General features: G+C 44.8%; 2 protein-coding genes across 2 annotated transcripts; both read left to right on the forward strand.

Moving 5' to 3' along the window:
• Positions 1 to 9,803: 9,803 nt before the first annotated feature.
• On the forward strand, positions 9,804 to 12,974 carry LOC118479347. Its single transcript, XM_035981090.1, has 6 exons — positions 9,804 to 11,396; positions 11,478 to 11,633; positions 11,766 to 11,897; positions 11,976 to 12,224; positions 12,296 to 12,901; positions 12,961 to 12,974. The coding sequence occupies exons 1-6, from the start codon at positions 10,697 to 10,699 to the stop codon at positions 12,972 to 12,974; spliced, it is 1,857 nt and encodes a 618-aa protein (XP_035836983.1). The 5' UTR covers positions 9,804 to 10,696.
• LOC110914356 (centrosomal protein of 63 kDa-like) lies at positions 11,575 to 14,548 on the forward strand. Its single transcript, XM_035984117.1, has 3 exons — positions 11,575 to 13,395; positions 13,466 to 13,756; positions 13,831 to 14,548. Exons 1-3 carry the CDS (start codon positions 12,976 to 12,978, stop codon positions 14,242 to 14,244), a joined length of 1,125 nt encoding a protein of 374 aa, XP_035840010.1. The 5' UTR covers positions 11,575 to 12,975; the 3' UTR covers positions 14,245 to 14,548.
• Positions 14,549 to 18,285: the final 3,737 nt, after the last annotated feature.

The raw sequence follows: 18,285 nt of genomic DNA on the forward strand, positions 1-18,285 counted from the left end.
GGAATCTCAGTTTGATCTCACGTCTGAGGCAGCCCTGATTACTTGTACTTTTACCATTTTGCGCCAGGAAGGTCGCAAGATCTATCAAAGCAACTATAGGAACCGTTGGGCAGGAGTTTTGTAGGGTCTAGTTCTTCGCTTTGGGGGAGCCCCACTTATCCTAGGGAAGATGGGCCTTTTCGTGTGTATACTGACTATTAAGAGCTCATCAAGGTGACAGCCCAAAACCGTTTGACTCGATCCTGTATTGACAACCTGTTGGCCAGTTACATGGGTCATGCTCCTATGTGAAGATTGAGTAGCGAACGAACTAACATCAGATGGAAGTCCAAAAGGAGGATGTTCCTAAAACGGCATAGTGAACGCAATAAGGCCATTTCCAGGAGATACCGGATGAATTATTCCATGACCTTTTGGGGTGAACAACCCACCAGCTGCTTTATGGACCACACTGCAACTGTGTTTATCTAGTACGTTTTGAATCACTTCTAGGAGAAAGGGGCACCTTGAACAACACTTGTATTCCATTGTAGAGCTTCTAGGGGAGGAGCGTCTACGTGCGAAGTCTACCTAAGTATGACTTCAGGATTCGGGAAGTACACATTTTCTTTTATCAAACAACGAAGTGGGAATACACATGGATCTCGCTAAGATCCATTTTGTTAGGAACTGATCAACATCAAAGATCCCTTCGAGGATACAGGAGTTTCTTGGTCTCACTAGATACCATCGCAGCTTAATCACAAGATTTTCGAAGGTCGCACAGCTTAAGTCTCGTTGGCACAGCAGGGTGTTGTGTTCGTGAAAGACCAAAACAGGAGGACGTCTTTTCAGCTTTCGAATCCCAACTTTGTAATGCACTGAGCATCATCTTCACCCTAGGGTACGGGTGATCTAGCGGTATACCATGATGCTCCGAATCAGGATCCCAGTACACACGGATGCAACGCGAGGAGGTTATTGCTTACGCCTCTCGACAACTTAGGACGCACGAAAGGAACTACACAACGCTTGATTTGGAACTGGGAGCAGTGATTTTCGCACTTAAGCTATGACGGCATTACCTATGCGGAACCAAGTGCGCCACCTACACCGACCACAGAAGTTTAGAACACATATTCAAGCAGAAGGAACTGAATATGCGACAGCGACGATGGGGCAAACTGCTGAATGATTACGAGTGCTCTATCAAGTATCACCCGGGCAAGGCCAATGTAGTGGCAGGCGCCCTCAGTCGGAAGGACACTACGCCTAAGCGCGTAAGAGCTTTACAACTCACGATCCATTCTAGTCTACCTTCGCAAATACGAGCTGCTCAGATAGAAGCACTGAAACCAGGGAACGTTAGAGCTGAAGCCCCACGCGAGTCAAGACGGAATATCAGAAACCCTCAGTCCTACTCCAACAACCAGAGATACCACAATGGAAATGGGAGCAAATTTCCATGGATTTCGTTACTGGCCTACCTAGATCACAGCGCGGAAACGACACTATCTGGGTGATCGTGGATCGACTCACGAAATCCGCACACTTCTTGGCAATCGAAGACAACAGATAAATTCTCCACTCCGGCGAAGATATACCTCAAGGAAGTGGTTTCGAGGCACGGGGTGCCCACCTCTATCATCTCTGATCGAGATGCACGTTTTACTTCGGAACTGTGACAAGCAATGCACAAGTCTTTTGGCTCACGTTTAGTTATGAGCACAGCGTATCACCCACAGACGGACGGGCAGTCCGAACGCGCTATTCAAACATTAGAAGACATGCTTCGCGCTTGTGTAAACAACTTTGGCAACAGCTGGGAAAGGCATCTGCCACTCGTGAAATCCTCGTATAATAACAGCTACCACACCAGCATTAAAGCTGCTCCGTTTGAGGCATTGTACGGACATAAATGCCGGTCACCTCTTTGTTGGGCAGAGGAGGGGGATAGTCAAATCACTGGTCCAGAACATGTGGTAGACACTACTGAGCGGATTGCTCAAATACGACAAAGCATGCGGCCGCTCGTGACCGTCAGAAGGCCTACGCCGATAAGGGCAGGAAACCACTTGAGCTCCAGGTTGGGGAGCGGGTATCACTCAAAGTTTCACCCTGGAAGGGTGTGGTTCGTTTTGGTAAACGAGGCAAACTCAACCCACGGTACGTTGGACCTTTCGAAATCCTTGAGAAAGTAGGCAAGGTGGCCTACAGACTGAACTTACCAGCAGAACTCGGTGCAGTTCGCAACGTTTTTCCATGTGTCGAATCTGAAGAAGTGTCTGTCAGATGAGACGCACGTAGTTCCTCTGAAGGAACTCACGATCGACGAACAGTTGAAATTCGTCGAAGAACCTGTCAAAATCACGGACCGGGATGTTAAGGTCCTCAAGAGCACTAGAATACCTTTTGTTCGAGTTCGTTGGAACTCACGTCGCGGCCCAGAGTTTACCTGGGAGCGGGAGGACCAGATGAAGTCCAAGTATCCCCAGTTATTCCCAAACGAAAACCCCAGCACTGAAGCTACAACCGAATTTCGGGACGAAATTCCAAACTAACGGGGGGATGATGTGACACCCCGTTAAAACACGCTAGCTTGGCAGTGGCTGCTTCAACTTTCGGGACGAAAGTTCTTAAAACTTGGGGATAATGTGACACTCGAGGTTTTTCCGAACGAACACCGTGTAATATTTGTGTATATAAATATTATTAAATAAAAATGTGACTTTTACATGTTATGTGCGATAGGTATGTAATACATATATGTGTGTGTGAGAGTCGAGACCGTGACTCGCAACCGGGCGGTTGCGAGTGGGCCTTTGGGCCGTAACCGGCTTGGGCCGAAACCCCAAGCCCAAACCGAAACATCCCTTGGTATATATACCCCATCTCCCCCACTTTCCTTCACTTTATACAAACACACAAACACACACTTCTCCTATTTTCTCTCAACTAGTAAACCTTCAACAACAACACCACTCTTTTTCTCTTTTCGGTTCAAGCTTGGATCTTGGACAAGAGAACTCGGACAAGTTCATCACCACTAACTCGGACACTCCATCTTCTCGGTTCATTTCTCCTTGTTCTCGGCTTCTTCTTCTAACCGGTTAGTGTCCTATTTTGTGTGGAAGATGCTTTGAATGCTTGATGAGTAGAATGTTTATAAACTAGAAGATGGTTAGTTAAAATTGTTACACATGATTTTTGGGTGATTTGTGAAGTTGGATTATGTGTGTTAAACCTTGTGTATGAATATTTGCTAAACATGCTTAAAATAACTAGAAATGGTAGTCTAAGAGAGTTCATGGCCAACCAAACCATATTTCTTTGTTTCTTGCAAAGTGTTGATGTTGAACTTAAGATTTCGGCCATGTAATGCATGTTTCTTTGTTCTTGCCATGATAATCTTGTTATAAACATATGATTTTTGTTCATAAAATATGGTTATATGAGACATGAAAACCCTAGAAAACTATGAATGTAAGATGAACTTGTTTGAATGTGGTTTGAAGATGTAAAAATGACAAAGTTTGATCTATTTTCATTGCTGGTCAGTTTGGGAAAAGTGTTAAGTGGAACCCTATTGGCTGTTTCCTAATCTGGGTCTGTTTGCATAGTACTTATTGGACTGATGTACCTGCATCATCACGTGTACATGATAAAGACAGCATACCGACTCGCAACCGCATCGTTGCGACTCGCAACCAAGGCAAGACAACTCGAGACCACGTAGTTGCGACTCGCAACCACAGCAGGACTACTCGAAACACACGATTTCGACTCGAGACTACGACGGTTGCGACTCGCAACCACAGCATGATGACTCGAGACCACGGTTACGACTCGCAACCATAACGTGACAAGCCGAAACCAGCTGGTTGCGACTCGAGACCAGCTGGTTGCGAGTGGGCTGTTCATTTTGGTTACTGGGCCCATATGTGTTTAACTTGGACTATCTGTTGACTGGATTATGTGTTGCTGTTGACTGCTTAATTACTTAGGCCGGCCCAGTAACCCACTGTTTACTTATATGCTTGATACGTGATAGTTACGTGCCTATATGTGTTTTACGTGAATGCTTGTACACCGAACCTGACCTATACCGGTAACCATGTTAGGACGTGGTGACCAACGTGATTGACAAGTAACCTAAACCTACCGAGCAACCCAAGGTGAGTTCACAACTTAAAAGCATGCGTCCCGGTGGTTTGGGACACGAGACTAAAACAATCCTATCCCCTGGTAAAAGGGGATACCATTTACATACTTTCCCTAGTTATGGGAACAAAACTTACTTTTCCTTCCCTGGTATTGGGAAACCTTTTGGACAATCCTATCCCCTGGTAAAAGGGGATACCATTTACATACTTTCCCTGGTTATTGGGAACAAAACTTACTTTTCCTTCCCGGGTATTGGGAAACCTTTTGGTTAATTACTGTTTATACGGATTGCAACCAACGGCACTAAACGAAACTCTATCACTCAAGTCCCTACTACAAATACCGATTAGTCGCCGGGTTAGGCGAGCGGGTTATTAGTTGATAGCGCTATTTAGGTGTTTACCAGCCTCACACCGTGCCCTGGTTTGGGACGGTCGTGAACTAATGTACTCAGAAATCCGTCAATGATGATAGAACATTGACCTCGGGGCATCCTGCGGATACGCAACGGTTACCTAGTGTTCGGTATTGGAAAAACAGTTTAGTCGCTAACTTTTGGGGTAGCTCCCCAGGGCATGTATAAACGGGTAAATTAACCGGTGAAACAAGTTTTTGGTAATTAAAACTGGACAACTAGTGAACTCACTCAGCATTATTGTTGACCCCCTTACTGCATGCTTTGCAGGTAACCAATGATTCAGGAGCTGCTGCTTGGGGATGTGTAGTGTTCGTCAAACCCGTGTGTTGGGATAACTGTTTTGAACATGAACTGTCTTTAAAACTACTTTGGTTTATGCTTCCGCTGTTTTGATTAAACTAATTACCGAACCTAAACTCTGATGTTGCTAATTACTTGGGATATTAATTATTTCTTCTTTTAATTAAATGATCAGTATAATTGGTGGCCGGATCCTGGTCAGTCACGCCCTCGAAGCGGGTGTTATCCGCGGGTGGATTTTGGGGGTGTGACAATTAAATAATAATTAAAGTGTACGGAAGTTACCGGTTTTGTGCCAGTTGTCACAATTTCCATATCTATAATTTTGGGGATTGTTTGGTATAGAAGAAGAAAACGTAAATTTGCAGAAGTGCTTGAAGTTTGGGAGGTGGAGTATGGACCCCACAGGTTTTGTTACAAATATTTGTACAAAGCAACACAAGGGTTTAAAGAAAGTGAACTTTTGGGGAAAGGGGGTTTTGGTCAGGTTTATCAAGGGATTTTACCGTAGTTAGGTACTCCGGTGGCTGTGAAAAAGGTTTGGCATGAATCCGGTAGGGGAATGAAGTAATTTGTGGCGAAGATCGCGACAATTAGGCGGCAGCGCCACCCGAATTTGGTCAGGCTTCTAGGATATTGCCGACGAAAAGGCGAGTTATTTTTTTTTATGATTACATGCCCAATTTGAGCTTATATAGCTTGTTGCACACAACAGCTATAAAATCATCGTCATCCATTGATCGTTGTAGAGGAATCCGAGAATGGATTACGTGTATTAGGGTAGATTTGGGGAAGATAAAGATATTATTTAGGGAAGGAGATGGCTTTTATAAGGTCAGCTTTTAATATATTAGTTTTATTAATTTTAATTGATGATTAGTTACAATAAAACCTAAATGACAAAAATACCCCTGAGGAAAAAGACAAAACAGGGGGGTTTAATTTGAGGATTCTGGTCAAATTTTACGTTTGGACCAAAATGACAACAAAAATGAAATCACAGAGACCCAGATACAAAAACTTTGAGATTTGGACTAAAGTGGCAGAACTGACCAAACCACATGTACCAAAATGGCAGTTTACTCTAAAAAATAATATAAAAGCTAAAAACTAATGATTATAATTAATAATTAAAAAATAGAATAGAAATATTAGGTAATTAATGTCAACATTTTTCTCTCTCCTGCTCACCTTTCTCTCTTCTAAAAGGTTGACTTTTGGTTATATTTAACACAACCCGTATAAAATCATAATATTTATGTGAATGGTGATAACTAGGGATGAGCAATTGGTATAAACTACCGTCCCGATTCCGATTCCGATCCCGATCCCGAATTTTTTCGGTACCGGAAACAATATCCATTTTTTGGCATTTTCAGTATCGGTAAAATACCGAATTTTACCCTTAAAATACCGATACCGTACCGTACCGACATATTTCGGTATCGGTTTTGGTACCAAGTTTACACAAAATTCGGGATCCGTATTTTTCGGGATTGAGACGGTATCGAAACGATATCAGTATTTGCTGATCCCTAGTGATAACGAAGAAATTTTCTTTTACGAATCCGTGCAAGTTCTTAAACTAGTAATAATAATAAAAGAAAAAAAATGAAAGTGACTGACAACTACTGGCAATGATTGATCGTATTTTTTTTTCTTTCTCTGCATTTACCTTGCATATCATCCTTTCGGCTCTCTCTCTCTCTCTAAGGGGACCCGGGGTGGGAGCAGTGGCGGATCTATGATTCCGAACAAGCGGTAACGTTTTATAAATAAGCGGTAACGAAATCAAAAAAACGTTAAATTTTTCCAAAATTTACACTAAAACGTCAAAAATTTTCCGACCAAGCGGTAGCGGAGGCTACCCCTTGTTCCATAATACATCCGCCCCTGGGTGGGAGAAAATCTCCCTTATGATAAACAAGTTTCACGCGTGATACATGCAAACAAACCACCGTCACTGCTCAAATTTCACGCACGGATTTCAATTTCGATGATATATTTCACGCGTGATGGAAGGAAGGATGTGAGGGTTTATTGTTGGGTATTGTGAGTGATGAGCATTTCCACTAAAAAGATTGTGAGTGATAGAATAATGGTTGATGAGATAACAAAACTTGATTGGATGAATGATGAGTAGTGATAGTTATCACCGCCTCTCCCCCTAAAAACCATAAATGGTTTCTTTTCTTCTTTTGGTGGCCCCCACACAGATCGTGGCCTAAAGCTGCAACAAGTTAGGTTTCAAACATTAATTTTCCCATCTAAATATATCCCTACAAAATCACCAGTTGATTTCTAAAAAAAATCATTCAATCCGTTTCTTCCCTGGACCATTAATTGAATTGTTCTTTTCAGTTTAACCTATGAACTATCAGTTGCTTCCCAGCACAGATGCCGCATTAGATTCAAACTTTGCGGCATCGTCATCAACGTTGTCGACAGATCTTGTTGCTGATGGAAGTGTTGATTTCAGAGGTAGAATTGCCGATAAACAGAAAACTGGCGGCTGGAAAGCATCTTCGTTCATCATCGGTACCTTTTATTCTTCGTAGACTACTGAAAATGGCTCGGGCTTGACTCGTTTACAAACTGGCGATCAAGCCGCTCTTTTTATTTAACAAGCTGAAATGTTAAGCTAAAACTCGGCTTGTTAAAAGCTCAATCCAACTTATGGCTCACACTCTTTTTTTTATTCTAGTTTTATATTTACAACTATATCTATTAATAATTAATAATGAATTATAAATAATTTTTATTAAAGTTTGGTCCTCTATTTAAACGAGCTTAACGAGTGAGCCAACAAACTGAGTTTACCTTGGGCTCGGTCTTGACTCATTTACAAACGAACAAATATCGAGTGAGATTTTATTTCAAACGAGTCGTGAGCTTTTTGAGCAATCCTAATCAGTTGAATGTTTCTATTTTTTTGGCAGCAAATGAGGCGGCAGAGAGGCTGTCGGCATTCACGGTGTCGGGTAGCCTGGTATTGTATTTGACGAACGAGATGAAGGAGTCGCTGCCGGATGCCGCCACACACGTGAGTGATTGGCTGGGATCGACGTATCTACTTATGCTTCTTGGAGCTTTCCTCGCTGATGCTTATTTGGGCCGTTATCTCATTGTTATTCTCTCCTCCATTGTCTATCTCGTGGTAGGTTTCTTTCTAACAACTTTTTACATCTAAATATCATTAAAACTTACATTTGTAAGGATTTAAGTCCATATCAGTTTTATAAGAGTAAATTACCAAAATCGTCCCTGAGATTTGGGTCTATTTACCAGTTTCAACCAAAATGAGTTTTTTGTGCCATATTGCCCTTTACATTTGGCAGTTTTTGCCATTTTCATCCAATTTGTTAACTGGGTTTATTTGGTGAAACAAACCAAACATGAAGGGCAATTTGACACAAAAACCAAACATGAAGAGCAATTTGGGTTTATTTGGTAAAACAAACCAAACATGAAGGCTATGTAGTTAATATCCCGATATATCAACCGATATATCAGTCATATATCGGTTATCGGTCCCCTGCCGAGATCGCGGTACAAAATATTGGTCAGAATATCAGTACCGATAATATCAGCGATATTGTCCGATATTTGACCGATATAGGACCAATATTTGATTGATAAATCACCGATTTCCCAACATCATTACCATTCTTCTTATTTATACTGTTCATTTTTCTTCTTATTGATGCTATTAGTGTTTTAAGTCTTAATTGTTAGTTGTTACTGTTAAATGTCAGTGTTTTAAGTCTTAGTCAGTTCTTACTTGTTACAATTGTTAGTGTTAAATTGCTATATATATAAATTTAGCATGATATTAAAATTACCGATATCTCACCGATATCCCACCGCGATAACCGATATCTCAAATATCGGTCCTTGACCAATATCCGATATTTTACCGCATTAACTACTTAGCATGAAGGGCAATTTAACACAAAAACCAAACATGAAGAGCAATTTAGCAAAAAAAATTATTTTGGATGAAACTACCAATAGATTAAGAGTACTCATGTAAATGCTTCCGTTGTTTCCATATCAACTACTCACAAAGAATGGCTTAAGGTTTGAGTATTTAGTGACATACGACCGTACTAGATTTTGATTTTGATATTTAGTTTTAAGAGTAAATTATAAATTTTGTCCTTTTGTTATATATATCGACTTCTTAATTTTCTCAAAAAAATATATCAACTTCTTAATTTTCTCACAAAATCTTCATTAATTACATAAATCATTTTTACGTTTAGGGTTTGTCTTACTATTTTACCCTTTTAATACATATAGAACATAAACTACGTCAAGGTTTGTCATGTATTTCTTCTATTATACAAGGATAAATTTGTCATTTAATATAAATTTTTATATTTGAAGAAACACGGGTTCTAATTAAGGTATTAATTAGATGGGTTTATGTTCCTTTCATAGAGGTTAATCTTCTTTTAGGTATTTGAGCTCCGACTGGTTACTCAACCTGCAAAACAGAACACCGTTACTCGTTAAGAGGGGAATGTGGGGGTTTCCCTCTTAACCGGGCTCCGGCGTGAGAATAAGCGATTGCTTTGAGAGTAATTAAGTAGTAAAGAGTGAGAGCCGAGAGAATAGAATGCTTAACCTGTGAAGTAAAGTCTCTATTTATAGCCGGAGAGGTGTAAGAGGTTGTGGGCTGATGGGCCTTGGGCCAGAAACGGACAACAACGAATATGCTCTTTGCCTCGCTGGCCTCGACTGCTTAGTGGCTTCTAGATGCTCGTCGGTGCTGGCGCACCTTGATTGGAGCCACGTGTCATTGTTGTCGGCCTTGTTGTCCCTTCTGTCATCAGCAGACAAGTGGAGATCGTGGGACAGTTGTCCCCGTCTCTTGATTGGTGCCATGTAGGCGTCCTTGTGTACTTATCGTCAGAAGATCGTGGCGCACGATTGAACAGAGCCTGCTGGACGCTCATTGGCTCTTTTTACTGCCACTTGTACCCTGTGTACCTCTGTAGGTAACAGCGCGTCTTCCTATGGAGAGGATTTTGTTTGGTGGCAACTAACCCGCGCGGGGTTAGTGTGTTCACTTATACCATTGTTTTTATACTAAGTGTTGCTATCTGAGTTCATTATGTGCTCTTTCTCGCGCGGGGCTAAGTCATAATGTGACGTAAGCTGCGCGAGGCTGTTATTATCAAGTTGTTATGCTAAGGAGTATGGTCTCACGTGCAACCTGTTATGAGGTTTGCGCGACTTTTTGGGACCATACCCCTTCAAGTCCCCCCAGTCCAGTGCTGCACCATGCGCAACGCAAGTGGTTGGAGCTCTGGACTTGATAAAAATAAGAGAAGGGGAAGTTGTCCTTTTAATCGCGCGAGGTGTTAGCAGTTTACGTATATCTGGCGCGACTCTTGTGACTTCTGCATGAAGTTACTTGCACGTTTTATGGCGGGAAACTTCGAAATTTGAACCTCTGACAGGTTGGTGAGATAAGTCGCTGAGAGCGACGCTTGAGTTGACCCCTGGCACGGATGTCATCATGCCGCCTGCGGCGGTTGCACTTCATGTCAGGAGAGTGGATGCCACGCGCGCGTGGTAACCGTCGTCCCTGCTTTTCCGCTTGACGTGGCAACCTCTCGTTGGTTGCCCCTGCGGCGAGTGCGGCACGGTTACCCATCGCATTAAATGCGATGGGTATATATATCCGAAGAGAAAGGTGAGAGATTCACTTTCTCTTCGTTTCTTCTCCCTTTTTCTCTTTGAGTCTTCATATTGTTCTTCATCTTCTTCAAACTTTCTTCAAATCTTCAAACTTTCTTCAAGTTTTTTCCAGCTTTTTCTTGAAACATGAGCGAAGAACATCAAGAAGCTCCTGCTAGTGAGGAGGGGCCAGTCCCAGTCCTGAGATGGGACTTAGGTTTATTCGAACAGATCGTTCGAAGTTTTAGGTTTCCACCGGAGTGGGATGCCCGGTACCCTGCTCAGGGTCAGACCGCGGCTGATGCCCCACCCGGTTACATTACTTTGTTCGAAGACTTCTTCCTTCAAGGAAACTTCCGGCTGCCGGCGACTAACTTCTTTGGTAGCATATTGTCCTACTACAAGTTTCATATCTCACAGTTAAGCCCACCTGGGATGGTGAGGGTGAGGCACTTTGAGTTCTTGTGTCAATCCCACGGCATTGAGCCGACGGTGAATAAGTTTCGTGTCTTCTATCAACTGCAAAGAACAATGGGGTTCTTTTCTTTTGCTAGCCGTGGTACGGCTAAGAAGATTTTGTTGAATCCTCCCAAGAGTTTCCATGACTGGAAACCCAAGTTCTTCTTCATCCGGGAGGAAGTCTTGCCAATAGCTATGCCGTTTAGGGAATGGACCGAGGTTATACCAAAGGAGGACCTTCCTATACCGAAGTCTGCTCAGTGGTATCAGCGGCTTACCGCAACCCCTAACCGGGTATTTGGGGAGAATGTTCTGGTTGCTGCCAAGATGAGTGACCAGTGGTCACCTAGTAGCAGGGAACTCCCGGTCTTGAAGATCGGGGATCAAGGTTAGATACTTTCCCCCTTTTTGTTTTGTTTCCGAGTACATTCACTTAACTGGTTTCTTATACTTTGTTTTTGTTGTGTAGAGACGCAACTCTATCAGGCTGCCTTCCCAGCCTTTGGTGGCTCCATGGGCGTTCGCCCTCTGCGCGATGATGAGGAAGGCTGGTATGACCAGATAAAGGGGAACTTCATGTTTCCTGCTGCTGACGCCTTCGCCTCGCCGCCGGATGCAACTGAAGGTGCGCACTATCCTAAACCTCGTCCATTGCGCTCTGTGACTTCTGCTGGGAAAGAGACTTTCTATCTTTCCAGCGAGGAGTCAGTAGGGTCTTCGAATGGCGAGTTAAGTTCGTTGCCTAAAATCTTTGCAGGTGTGTTGCGCGATCTGGGGGTTGACCCAGAGGAGAAGAAGAAGAAACCTTCGAAGAAGAAAAAGAAGGCGGATGTTGAAGTGACCAGCAAGGGTCCTGGCGCCAGTCGCGCAACTACTGCTGCTGTCAAAGGTACGCTTCGCCTCCGGCAACGTGACTTAGACGATTACGTGATAATCAGTGACTCTTATGAAGGTTTATCATATGCAGCTATGGGAAAGACTGGCGCTGGTGGGTCAAAGGGCTCTGGGAGCGCGGGTTCTCGTAACCCGGATGCTGACGCAACTCCATCTCAACCTGAGGATGAAGAAGAAGAGGAAGAAGAGACTGCCCCGTTGATTGGAAGAAAGAGGGGTAGAAGCGAGGCGACAACTGGTATGGCCTCTGCGCCTGTTTCAGTTGTTATTCCCGTTGTTGGGAAGAAGAGCAAGTTGCGCTCGTTATACCAGTTTTCTCCTGGTATGCTCTTATCTCCCTTCTTTATAATTTAACCTCTTTTTTGCTCAAGTGCGTTTGCTTTATTCTTGTAGAGATCAAGAAGAAGACCCCTGAAAAGGGGGTTAAGTTTGTTGAACCCAGCACGAAAAGACCTAAGGTTGCCACTGAACCTTCCGATTCTGCTGCGCGTGATGCTGCGAAAACTGCTGAAGCGCAGCGAAAGGCAGAAGAGGATCGGAGGAAAGAAGAGAGTAGGATTGCTGCGCAGAAGAAGGCTGAAGAGTTAAAGCGCAAAGAAGAGGAAGAGAAAAAGAGGAAGGAGGAGGAGGAGAGAAAGCTGGAGGCGGAGAGGAAGAGGAAAGCGGAAGAGGAGAGAAAGCTGAGGGAGGAGGCGGATAGGCAGAGGAAGGCGGAAGAGGCGAGGAAAGAAAGAGCTGCCGATCAGTCTTCTGTTCAAGGGCAGTCTGGTGTCCCAAAACCTCCCCCTGCTGCGCCGATTGTTACTTCTAAGGGGTTAGGGCGCTATGTGTCTAGTGGTGCAAGCTCTGGAGGAGCTGGGGGCTATAACCCCAATGTGATAGGTGCGAAGGATACCGTCGGGGATATATATTATAAAACTTATACTGAAGAGGAACGTGGTGATGCTCCTCATCAAGCCCCTTGGAGCTTAAGGCAGAAGGATACGTTTGTTGAATTTGGTCCTTCTCGCGATTGGTACTTGAACCAATTCACTCCTGGCGAAGTTAACCGTCAAAAGGCGAAGCCGCATGAAATGTTGTACCGCACTTACATTCTTGCCGAGGCCAACGCTCGATCTGCTAACCATCAGATAGTTCGTGAATGGCGAACAATGGTCAGAGAGCGCGCCGACTGGGAGGCTTACCGAGAACGTGTGCTAAAACGTGTTGGTGAATTTGAGAAGGCTAAGGCCACATTTGATGAGGAGAAAGCCAAGTTTGAGGCTGATAGGAAAGCTGAAGAGTGGGGTCGCGAGGGCCTGCAAAAGAAACTTCATAATGTGGAAGAGCAACTGGCCAAGGAGAAGGCCGAGTTCAAGCGCATCTGCGCCCAGGACAACGAGCGCGCCTATGCGGCTCGACAAAAAATTGTTGGTCTTGAGGCTAAGATAGCGGAGCTGACATCGAAGGTGGAGGAAGCGCAGGTTGAGACAGCCGCTAAACAACAGATGGAGGTTAGTTGATTTTCCTTTCGTTTTCTCCTTTGTTGTTTATAAAATTTCTAAGTCATTTGCCGACTTCCAGGTTGAGTTGTCTGAAGCTAAGGTTCAGCTGTCCACCAAGGACAAAGATCTCCAGGCCAAGGACGTTGAGATTGCGGAGCTCAAACGTCGCTTGGATGAACAAATCGACAGATGTGAGTCCCTGGAGATCGACCTTGAGGCAGAGAAGGTCAAGGCCATCGATGCTGAGGAGGCGCGTGCTGTCAGCACTGCGGCGCTTAACGTGGCTCAGACAAATTATTCTGAGGCCCAAGGCATTGTGGACACGCTTGTTTCTGAAGCAGAATGGATGCGCACTCGGGGAATAGTGCTGGTAAGTCCTTTTTGCCTTACCTTTTTCTTTAACATGTTGAAGAGTTTATTCTTAATGCTCCTCTTTTGATGAAGGTTGCCAATTCCATCTTGAACGCCGGCGAGCTAGATCGCGCTGTTGCTGCTCTTACGGATGCGGCGCGTGCAGTTGGTCATCGAGGAGGTTACCTGGAGTGTGCTGATCACGTTGAGCGAATGCTGGGACAAGAATTCGATACAAGTCATTGCTCAGTGACGGAACAAGCTGATGCTGCGCTGGCCAGTGCTGAGAACTCATATGACAACCTCTCCTTGCCCATCATGGACTTGGTTGTTAGTGCCTTAAAAAAGGATGATTGGTGTCAGCGCCTCAAGGCGATCCTTGATCCACCGATTACTGTTGAATCATCTGATGAGGAAGCAGCTGGTGATGATGGCGGAGGTGATGACGATGGCGACGATGGTGAGGGGAACGAAGATGATGATGGTGAGAAGAAAGAAGACAAATAGAGTAGGTTGTTAGTTTGTTGATAGGCGTTTGTGCCTTTGTTTCTGACTTGATTGTAAGTGATGCGCTTTTGCGCAGTTTTAATGACAATGAAATGTCTTCGTTTTTTCTGTTGCAATTATTGCATTGCTGTAAAAACTTAGGTTAAATTAGCTCGAATAAATGGAAGCGTTTTCTAAGCATAAGGTGGCCACCCGGTCTCGCGCTTTGTTTGCGGAGGACCTTGGAGGTGGTTTTGAACCATCTCAAAATGCTGGAGTGTTTTCGCGCTAATCAGAAGTTTAACATGCATTTGTAACGAAAAAACAATGTAATAGAACATGTCATATGTTTTCATTCAAATCAGAAGTTGGCTCTTAGGCCTTCATACATATATGCCAATGGCTCGTAGCCGGCGTGGCGAAATTGAAAAATGGCGCGAGGCCGAAAAGGTTACATATAGCATTTGCGCAATTGTTGCGCATTCCAAGTTCTTGGTAAGATGTGGCCATCTAAGGTGCGCAATTTGTAGGCCCCTTTGCCTAGGACCTCATGAATCAGATATGGGCCTTCCCATTTAGGTGCCAATTTCCCTGGGCGTTCCGCATTTGACGCTTCGTTGTCGCGAAAGACGTACTCCCCTGGATTGAAGGTACAAATGCGAACCCTTGTGTTGTAGTACCTTTCCAGCTGGGTTTTGTATTTGGCCTCTCTGATTCTTGCGATTTCACGCCGTTCTTCTAACAAGTCTAAGTCTAGACGCCTTTCTGCTTCATTGTCAACCGTGTTGACCGTGGTCATTCGCGGCGAGGGCAAGCCAATCTCTGCCGGGATTACCGCCTCTGAGCCATAGACTAGGCTGAAAGGGGTTTCGCCGGTACTTGTCTTTGGCATGGTCCGATGAGCCCATAAAATGCTTGGGAGCTCATCGACCCATCCGCGCCGCCTTGTTCCTAATCTGGCCTTTATCCCTTCGACGATGCATTTGTTCACACTTTCCACTTGTCCGTTGCCTTGTGGGTGCGCAACGGAGGTGAAAGTGTGTTCAATGTTCATCTCCTTCATCCAGTTCTTAAGATCGTCTGACGCGAAGTTGGTGCCGTTGTCTGTCACGATCTTGAGCGGGAGGCCGAATCTGCATATGATGTGCTCCCATATGAACTTGCGCACAATCATGGCTGTGGTGGATGCAAGGGCTTTGGCTTCTACCCACTTCGTGAAGTAGTCGACAGCTACTATGATGAACTTTACGGCGCCGGGGGCATCCGGGAAGGGTCCTACCATGTCAATTCCCCATTGCTGAAAGGGCCATGCGGTGGACACGGGGATAAGATCATTTTTAGGCCGCAACGTTTTTGGAGCGTGCCTCTGGCAAGAGTCACACTTGCGGATCTCCTTCATTGCGTCAACATGCATACCCGGCCAGTAGTAACCGGCGCTCATGATCTTCGCGACGACCATCCTTGGTCCGGAGTGGATGCCGCAAATCCCTTCGTGGATTTCCCTTATCAAATAATTCGCGTCCTGGGGGTCCACACAGCGCAGTAGTGGTCCCAAGAAGGATTTTCGGTACAAGATACCGTTGTTCATTTCGTACTGTAGGGCTTTGTTTTGGATCTTTCTTGCTTCCGCTTTGTTCTCAGGAAGCACCCCCTCTCCCAAGTATTGGATGATAGGGGTCATCCATGATGTCTGCCCTGTTTCGATTACGTTAACTTGGCGCAGTAAAACCGATGGGTTTTTGAGTACCTCTATCCTTACATCCTTGGCTAGATGTTGAAAGGAGGTCGAGGCGAGCTTGCTCAGGGCATCTGCGGGCTTGTTTTCTGAGCGATTGATATGTATGACTTCGTGGGTTTTGAATTGTTGGAGCAATTCTTTCGCTTGTTCCAGATATAAAGCCATGACTTCACCCTTCGCGTCGTATATGCCATTTACTTGACTGGCTATCAGGAGTGAATCCACATGTGCGCGCAAGTTTTTTGCTCCCATCTTGATGGCGAGGCGTAAGCCTGCCAGAAAAGCCTCATACTCAGCTTCATTGTTGGTGTTCTTGAAGTCGAGCTTAATGGCGTAAGTAAACTCGTGCTTTTCTGGGCTCACTAGACGTAAACCTGCTCCCGCGCCATCTTCATTTGATGCCCCGTCAGTGTAAAGCATCCAAATCTCCTCTGCTGTGTTTTCCTTGGGCGTCTCTACCATCTCACACTCCTTGATTTTATCAGCCGGCACTTCTGTGATGAAGTCGGCGAGGACCTGCCCCTTAATGGCTGGGCGCGGCCTATACAAGATGTTATGGCCGCCCAGTTCAATGGCCCATTTTGCCAATCTGCCTGATGTCTCAGGCTTCTGAAGTATAGTGCCAATGTGGAAATTGGTAAGCACAGTTATCACATGGCCTGTGAAGTATCGGCGCAATCTTCGGGAGGCGTGTAGTAGCGCAAGAACCAGCTTTTCCATTGTGGAATATCTTGTTTCTGGGTCTGTGAGTATCCTGCTGACGTAATAGATCGGGGTTTGCACGCCGTTCCTGTCTACCAACAATACTGACCCTACTGCCTTATCCGAGGAGGACAAGTACAGCACAAGGGGCTCTTTTTCAAACGGTGCCGTCAGCGTAGGGAGTTCGATCAGACACGCTTTCATTTGTTGAAAAGCTGTTTCGGCTTCCGGGGTCCATTTGAACTCTTGCTTCTTCACACAGTTGCGCAACGTGCTAATGAAGGGATACGACTTTGCGGCGTGATTGGAAAGAAATCGATTTAGCGCGGCCAGCCGGCCGGCTAGTCGTTGCATTTCCTTGATGTTCCTTGGCGAGGGCATTCGTTCTATAGCTTGTACCTTCTCTGGGTTCACCTTGAAACCGCCGTTTGTGACAATGAAGCCCAGAAACTTCCCTTCTTCCATGCCAAAGGAACACTTGGCTGGGTTTAGTTTCATATTTACGCTGCGCAATGAGTTGAACGTTTTTTCGATGTCTTTTAACATTTGGTCCTCTTCGGGACTTTTCACCACTAGATCATCGATGTAAACCTCAATGTGCTTTCCGATGTCACCTGCGAAGGTTTTGTCCATCAAGCGTTGATAGGTCGCGCCTGCATTCTTTAAACCAAAAGGCATTTTGGTGTAGCAGAATATTCCAAGATCAGTCCTGAAGGCTGTCTTGTCTTCATCTTCTAGCTTCATCTGCACTTGATGGTATCCTTTATAGCAATCCAGAAAGCACTTCCATCGGTATGGCGCGAGAGAATCAATTTTTTTATCGATCTCAGGCAAGGAATAGCAATCCTTTGGGCACGCCTTGTTGAGATCAGTGTAATCAACGCACATGCGCCATCCGCCAGTTGATTTTTCTACCATCACAGGGTTCGCGACCCAGCTTTGGTATCTTACCTCTCTCAGGATTCCAGCCTTGAGCAGCTCACATACTTGCTCATTCATCGCTTTTGTCTTATCCGCGCCTAGGCTGCGCCTTCGCTGGGCTTTTGGTTCTACAGAAGGGTACGTGTTTAAGCAATGTTCGGTTATGTTGCGCGGGACGCCGGTCATATCTGACGGGGTCCAAGCAAAAATATCCATGTTGCGGAACAGCAGTTGCTTTAAATGTTTTCTGATGTCTGACGAAATGGCGTGGCCAATTGTCACTGTCTGCTCTGGGTATTTGCGGTTTAGGACCCATTTTTCTGGCTCGGTCGTAGAGACCTTCGCCGCTTTTGTTGGGCGCAGCTCTTCAGTTGACATCACTTCTTTCTTGGCGTATATGATTGCGACGCCTGTCTTGGTAGGAAAACCTATGGCAGAATGAGGTGTTGAAGTCACCATGTTTAGTTCGCCTTGTGTTTCCCTTCCAAGAAGCACATCATGCCTTGATTTCACTGGCATTACCATAAAGTTCACATTTGTTGTTCTTGAATGTTTCCCGTCACATAGTGTGACAGGGAAACTGATTTGGCCGAGAGGGAAGACCATTTCGTTGCAAAAGCCGGACAAAGGATAATCGACTGGCTCGAGTCTCGCTTTGTCTTCTTCATCGAATTGATTGAAACATTGTTCGTAGATGATGT

The sequence above is a fragment of the Helianthus annuus genome, chromosome 2 (assembly GCF_002127325.2).
Source record: "Helianthus annuus cultivar XRQ/B chromosome 2, HanXRQr2.0-SUNRISE, whole genome shotgun sequence".
NCBI classification, from domain to species: Eukaryota; Viridiplantae; Streptophyta; class Magnoliopsida; order Asterales; family Asteraceae; genus Helianthus; species Helianthus annuus.